Genomic DNA, 6,135 nt, shown 5'->3' with positions numbered 1-6,135 from the left:
CCAGCCCCAGCCTGTACACACCCCCCCGTCAGCCCTGGCATGGAGAAATGGGGTGAAGGGAAGCTGGAAGACAGCCTGAACCTCCCCCCCACCCCCCATCAGCCCCACCTATAGCCCCCCTGCTAGCCCTGGGGTGGAGAGATGTGGGTGAGGGGGATCCCAGAGCCAGAGTAAACCTGACCCCCTCCACCACAGCCTCAGCCCCGACCATATCCCCCTTGCCTGCTCTGGGGTGGAGAGATGGGTTGAGGGGGCCCAGAGATAGTAGGAACACTCCCACTAACCCCACCAGCTCTGAGGAAGAGGAGGGGGCCCCAGTCCTGCCAGCCCTGAAGGAACAAGAAATGAGAAAAGGAAAACAGAAATGGTGGGGCCTTACCTTGGCAGGGTTGGTGGGGGGCAGAGCCTCAACAGGGAAGGGGCTGCCAGGCACAGGGGTGCCATCATAGGTGACCTCCAGCTCGTGTGGGCCTTCATCGCGGGGGGTGAAGCGCACTACTGAGCTCTCGGTACCCAGCCCAGGCTCCACACGACAGGGCACAACCTTGCCCCCAGGGCCTGCAACCTTGGCTCCAACCTTGCCCTGGCCTCCAGCACCCTTCGCCTTCACCATGAACTCCTGCTCCTTGCCTACCTCCATCTCTGCCGGAAGACATGGGGTCAGTTGGGGTGGGGGGAGGAAGGAAGGGGGATGGGGGCAGACCCACCGCCCCCTCCAGAGCAGGGCCACAGCCTCCCCCAGCCGTAGGTGCCCCTGAGCCCCCCTATTTGTCCCTGGGGGGCACCCACAGCCCCGCCAATGCCCATGGGAGCCCCCACATCCCCCCAGTGTCCCCCCACTCCAAATCTGCCCACCCCAGGGCACATACTGTCTTCCAGGCCTGAGATCTTGATTTTGCCAAGGTCGAGGGTGGGGGCAACAGCCACAGAGAAGGGACTCTTAGAGATGTGGTCGCCACCGTAGGTCACGCTCACCCCCAGGTTACCCTGTGCAGCGTGGGGGGGAGAGAGGAGCTGGAAACCCAGATTTCCAGGCCCAGCCGGATCTGCCCTGCCGCCCTGGCAAGTGCCCTGTGCACCCCAGGCACCCTGCAAAGCATGCTGGGAAGATTTCTGCCAACCCCAGGGGCTGCTGGGACATAGCAGCCCTGGTTACCCCAAACCATGCTGGAAAGAGACTCCCACCACCCTAGAGCATGCTGGGATATATGTTAAGGCCCTGCTTAGCCCACAGCATGCTAGGAATGGATGCCTGCCAACCTCAGAATATGCTGGGATATATGCTAGGCCCCAGTTACCACAGAGCATACTGGGAGGAGCTCCCGCCCCGCCCCGCTCACCTGCTGCACCGGTGTGTACTTGACTGTGTGAGTCCCATCATGGTTGTCAACAACCTCCAAGTCCTTGGCAGCCTCACCCTTGCCTGGCCCTGTCACCTGCACATCCAGGGGGGCCCGGCCCCCTGCCTTGGCATTCACCGTGAAGTGCGTTGGCTTGCCCAGCTCCACACCTGGAAGTGTGGGGGGTAGGGTCAGCCTGGCCTGGCCTGCCCCCTCCCCTCCCAGGATGGCCTGCCCCTCACCACCCAAAGTAGAGCCTGCTACATCTCCCCCGTCCCCCAATTGCACCCAACCCCCGCAAAATGGCTCTTAACCTTGAGCTTTCCACCCACAAACCAACCCTCCATGTCTGCTGCCACCCAACAATTGTACCCAGCCCCTCCCACTCACCGGTGCGGCTCAGCCCCGGCCCCTCAGCCTTGACCTTACTGGCATCATGGGATGCATCCACCTTGATGCGGATGGGGCTGGTGGGAGTTGCCTGGGGTGGGGGGGAGGAGGATGTGAGGGGACCCCCAGAAGCAGCCTGTGGCCCTCGACTCTCAGCCCCACATCTTCCTTACAGGGAGGGACCCCCAGAGCCAGCACCAGCCCCCCAGCACCACCCTGACCCACCCAAACCTACCCACTCCAAGGCATCATGGGACACCAGCCTCTGTCAAGCCCCAAGACTTGACACCCCTGTCATACCCAAAACTTCATAGGACACTCCCACCACCTCCAAACCATCACGGGAAGTGATGGCCTCAGGGCCTCATGGACACTCCTGCTCTCCCAAAGCATCATGGGATGCTCCTGCCAACCCCAAAACATCCTGGGAAACTCTACTCCAAGGCATTGTCGGACACTCCCACCACCTTCAAAGCATCATAGTAAACACCCTGCCACCCCAAAGCATCATGGGAGGTGCTGCCCTCAGGGCATCATGGGATACTCCCCCCAAAAACATCATGGGACATCCCTGCCACCCCCAAGGCCTCCTGGGAGGTGCTGCCCAAGGACGTCATGGATCACGGTGCATGAAGGGGGGCACCTGGTCAGCAAAGAGGACCATGATGGTGTAGGTGCCGGGGCCACGGGGTGTGTACTTGACTGTGAATGTGTCATTGGGGTTGCGAATGATGTCAAAGTCGACGTCCGCCTCGGCTGGGCCCACCACGCCTGGTGCACACTTGATCCCGATACTCACATCACCTGCAGGGGGTGAGGGATGTAGACAGATTGACTGGTCAGAACCCTACAGATGTGGCCTCTCCATCTCCCCCAGGGCCCCTTGCTCTGCCCACCCTCCCAGAGCCCCCACCCCACACGTCCTGGGATTCTCCCAAACCCAGCCCCAGCCCCTCCTGGGAGCTCTCAGCCCCTCCTGCCTGAGAGAACCCAGGTGTCCAGACTTCCGCCCCCGCCCCACCCGCCAACCACCACTTACCCTGCCCAGCCTCAGCACAGTCCACAGTGAAGTATGTGGGCTCATTGGCTTTTAGACCGGTCTTGGCCACACCAGGTCCATAGACTTTGACCTTGTGGGGATGGCTCCCAGCCCCCACATTCACCTGCAAGCAGGAGGCATAGTGAGCAGGAAACCCAGGAGTCTGGGATCCCAGACACCCGCTCCCCATTTGTCTAACCAGAGCTGGGATGAAACCCAGGTTTGGTAGAAATGGTGGTGGGGGAAAAACAGGCCTGAATCTGGTTGCCATGGTCAAGATGGGGCACTCCCCCTCACAGCCCTAGGGCACTACAGTACAGGGGTGGGGGGTTCAGGCCTGGAACAGGGTGATAGGCCCCAGCTGGTTGCCAGGAGCAACACCATGGCATCCCTCAGCCCCAGGGCACTGTGACACACCTGGGGACTCCTTAAGCCCAATGACAGGGGGGATACTGAGAGGGCAGATTTTCCTCCCCACTTTTCAGGGCCTCGTGGTATTATAGAACATTGGGGAACAGCCCCCCCCACCTCATACAGCCTCAAGGCATTGTGGGACACTGGACGGGGAAAAACAAGTTCTCCCCAGCCCCAAGGCATCATGTGACAATGAAGGGGGGCAATACCCCAACCCCAGGGCACTTTGGGGGAAGATAGGATCTCCTGACTTGAGTACATTGCGGGTGAAGACAACTCACACGGAAGGGGCTGCTGGGGATGTTTACGCCACCCCAGGATACCATGGCCGTGTGTTTCACTGGCTTCTTAGGCACATAGGAGCAACTGTAGGTCCCATTGCCATTGTCTTTCACCGACACCTCCACTGAGGACCCCTCTGCATCCTGGGAGGGAATGGTTGAGGGGGTCAAACCCCCTGCCAGCCCCACAGTGCCCCACTGCCTCCCCAAGACACACAGCCCAGCCCCCTCACTCCCTCCCAGATCAGACCCCGCTGACTCACCTGCACCTGCACCTTGAGAGGGGCTTTGCCCCCACTCCGGGCATCCACAGTGAACTCTGCTGGCTTGTTCACAGGCACCCCTGTCTTCTCCAGCCCTGGCCCATGGGCCTTCACCTTCAGGGCAGGAGGCAGGGGGGAGGGGTTAGAATGAAGACCCCCTAAGTCCAGAGGATGCCCCTGCACCATAGGGGCAGTTTGGAACTCCCAGTCGTGCCCCCACTACAGTTTCCCCCCACAGCCCCCATTCCCTTCCAAGAAAACTCAAGGGTCCAGGCTCCCAGCCCCAACTGCTCCAATTCTCCAGTCCCCACTCTGCCCACCTCCAAAGAACCCAGGGATACAAGTTGTATTCCAAGAGTTCTGACCACTGTTTCCAAAGAACCCATGCATCCAAGCTTCTAGCCCCCCATTCCTAACTTCCCAGAGAACTCAGGCATCTAAGCTCCCAGCCCTCCCCTGCTCTTACCCACAGCCCACCCTGCCCTCCCACAGAACCCAGACATCTGGGCTCCCAGTATCCCCTGCTCCCAATCCCCACTCCCCTCCAAGATCCCAGGCATCTGGACTCCCACCCCCCCACACTCTCACCCCACAGACCCTTTTCCCATCACAGAGATTCCAGGCACCCAGCCCTCACCTTGTCTGGGTGGAAGTCAGAGGGCTGAGGGCGGATGTCAGCCATGAAGGGGCTGTGCCGGATGTCCTCGTTGTTGCATAGCACATGCACAGCGTAGGCGCCTGGCTCCTGCGGCCAGTACCGCACATCGCATGACCCATCACCCCGGTCGTCACACTCTATCTTGGCCTGTGATGGCCCCTCCACTGAGAAGCCTGTGGGCCACCAGCAGTTAAACACCACCCCCGGGGACCCACACAGCTACTCTGCCCCACACTGAGAGCAAGTATCCTACCTCCCAGACTCTTCAGCCTGGGGCTTCAGATGCTCCCAAATCCATGGCAGGCAGCCTATGGTCTTGGGATTCAGATGTCCCCAAGTCTTGCTTGCCCTTAGCCAAAAGGTCAAAGAAGCAAGCCAGGGAAAAATCCCCCATCTCTATAAAATCAAGTGTGCAGCCCAAATTACTCCATTAGGCCACAGGTGACGCAGAAGTATTAAAAATAGGGGGCACAACTTCACACAACCTCTGCTGCTGCCGGACATTGGGCCCAGCTGGGCTGCAGCCCCATGCCCCACTGTTGGTGCAGAAATAAGAGGGGGGACACATGCCTCCCATTCCCCCAGATGCATTGCCAATGCACTGAGAGGCTATAGTAGATTTTCATAGGGGGGCCTGCAGTGGACAGGTCTCCAACTACACAAAGCCAGTACAGGTCAGGGAGAAAGGGATCTCCCTTTCCAGGTTCAGCAAAACCACCTGGACTGAAAGCACCTTCCACTGTGGTGGTGATCATGACATCTCCCCTGCCACATAAGTGTGCTCAGTCAGGCCCCAGCACATGATCATCCTGAGCCCTGCACTACTCTGTACACACTGCACCGTCCCCTCCCCCATTAACCCCACAACCCCCGCCACTCACCGAGGGTGCCAACATCGTCGCCAATGGCCTCTACCACAAAGTCAGCCGAGCGCCCGGCAACTCCCCACTCCAGCCCAGGACCCCAGGCCCGCACCTTCTGAGGGCCGCAGGCTGGCGACACTCCCACCTCAAATGGGCTGTGGGGTAGAGGGGATCAGGAAGTGCCCCAGTGCCTCATGGCCCCCCTTCCCAGAATCCCCTGGGGCCTCACACCCCTTCACAACATTCCCTGGGGCTTCCAAGCCCCCATTTCCCCGTGTCCAATGGGGTACCCCTTATTTCCACCCTAGTCAGAGCCCCCTGGGGCTCCAGCCCCACTCAGGACACCCCCCCCCCCCCCCACACACACACCTTCCCAGCATGCCCTGGCTCCCAGCCCCCCTTCCCAGCATGCAGCAGGGTGGGGTGGGGCAGAGTGTGATGGCGCAGCACTCACCTGTGGGGCACAGGTTGCCCCCCCCATGTAATGGTGATGCTGTAGGCACCAGGCATAGGGGGCATGTACTCGCAGCAGAAGACCCCATCTCCCATGTCCCGCACCTTCACCGGCTCCAGCCCCTCTGTCCCACCCTTCTGGCTCCCCAGATCCCCTCCCAGCCCCCAAGCCCCAGGCAGGGTTCCCAACCCCAACGGCCTCCCAGACACACACCCCCGACCCCAACCAGGCCCTCTAGTCCTCCCCTGGACTCACTGGGGCCCTTGACGGTGACCTTGAGCTCTCCAGAGCCGGCGCCCTTGGTGAAAACTTTGAACTCGGCTGGCTCCTTCACCCGAAGCCCCTTGGCCTGTAGCCCCCGGCCCACAGCACGACAGGCCCCTGGGTTGCAGGCTGTGGGGGGGTGGGGGGTGAGGCAGGGACCCAGGCATCT

At 60.9% G+C, this 6,135-nt stretch overlaps 1 protein-coding gene across 9 annotated transcripts in view; it reads right to left on the bottom strand.

Annotated features, from left to right (window-relative positions):
* FLNA (filamin A) overlaps positions 1 to 6,135 on the bottom strand; it is a 29,031-nt gene that overhangs the window by 16,168 nt on the left and 6,728 nt on the right. For all 9 annotated transcript variants that reach the window (XM_006029319.3, XM_006029320.3, XM_006029321.3 and 6 more), the window contains 12 exons: positions 5,958 to 6,095; positions 5,703 to 5,826; positions 5,267 to 5,403; positions 4,365 to 4,558; positions 3,728 to 3,841; positions 3,465 to 3,608; positions 2,770 to 2,893; positions 2,374 to 2,534; positions 1,731 to 1,821; positions 1,341 to 1,510; positions 870 to 987; positions 380 to 642 (listed from right to left, as the gene is read on the bottom strand). In XM_006029319.3, coding sequence (XP_006029381.2) covers positions 380 to 642; positions 870 to 987; positions 1,341 to 1,510; positions 1,731 to 1,821; positions 2,374 to 2,534; positions 2,770 to 2,893; positions 3,465 to 3,608; positions 3,728 to 3,841; positions 4,365 to 4,558; positions 5,267 to 5,403; positions 5,703 to 5,826; positions 5,958 to 6,095 — 1,778 coding nt within the window. The remainder of the gene's footprint in view (positions 1 to 379; positions 643 to 869; positions 988 to 1,340; positions 1,511 to 1,730; positions 1,822 to 2,373; positions 2,535 to 2,769; positions 2,894 to 3,464; positions 3,609 to 3,727; positions 3,842 to 4,364; positions 4,559 to 5,266; positions 5,404 to 5,702; positions 5,827 to 5,957; positions 6,096 to 6,135) is intronic.

This window comes from Alligator sinensis, unplaced genomic scaffold, assembly GCF_000455745.1.
Source record: "Alligator sinensis unplaced genomic scaffold, ASM45574v1 scaffold1023_1, whole genome shotgun sequence".
NCBI lineage: Eukaryota > Metazoa > Chordata > Crocodylia > Alligatoridae > Alligator > Alligator sinensis.
The sequence above is the reverse complement of the archived record's forward strand: the minus strand, read 5'-3'. Positions and strand labels throughout refer to the sequence as shown.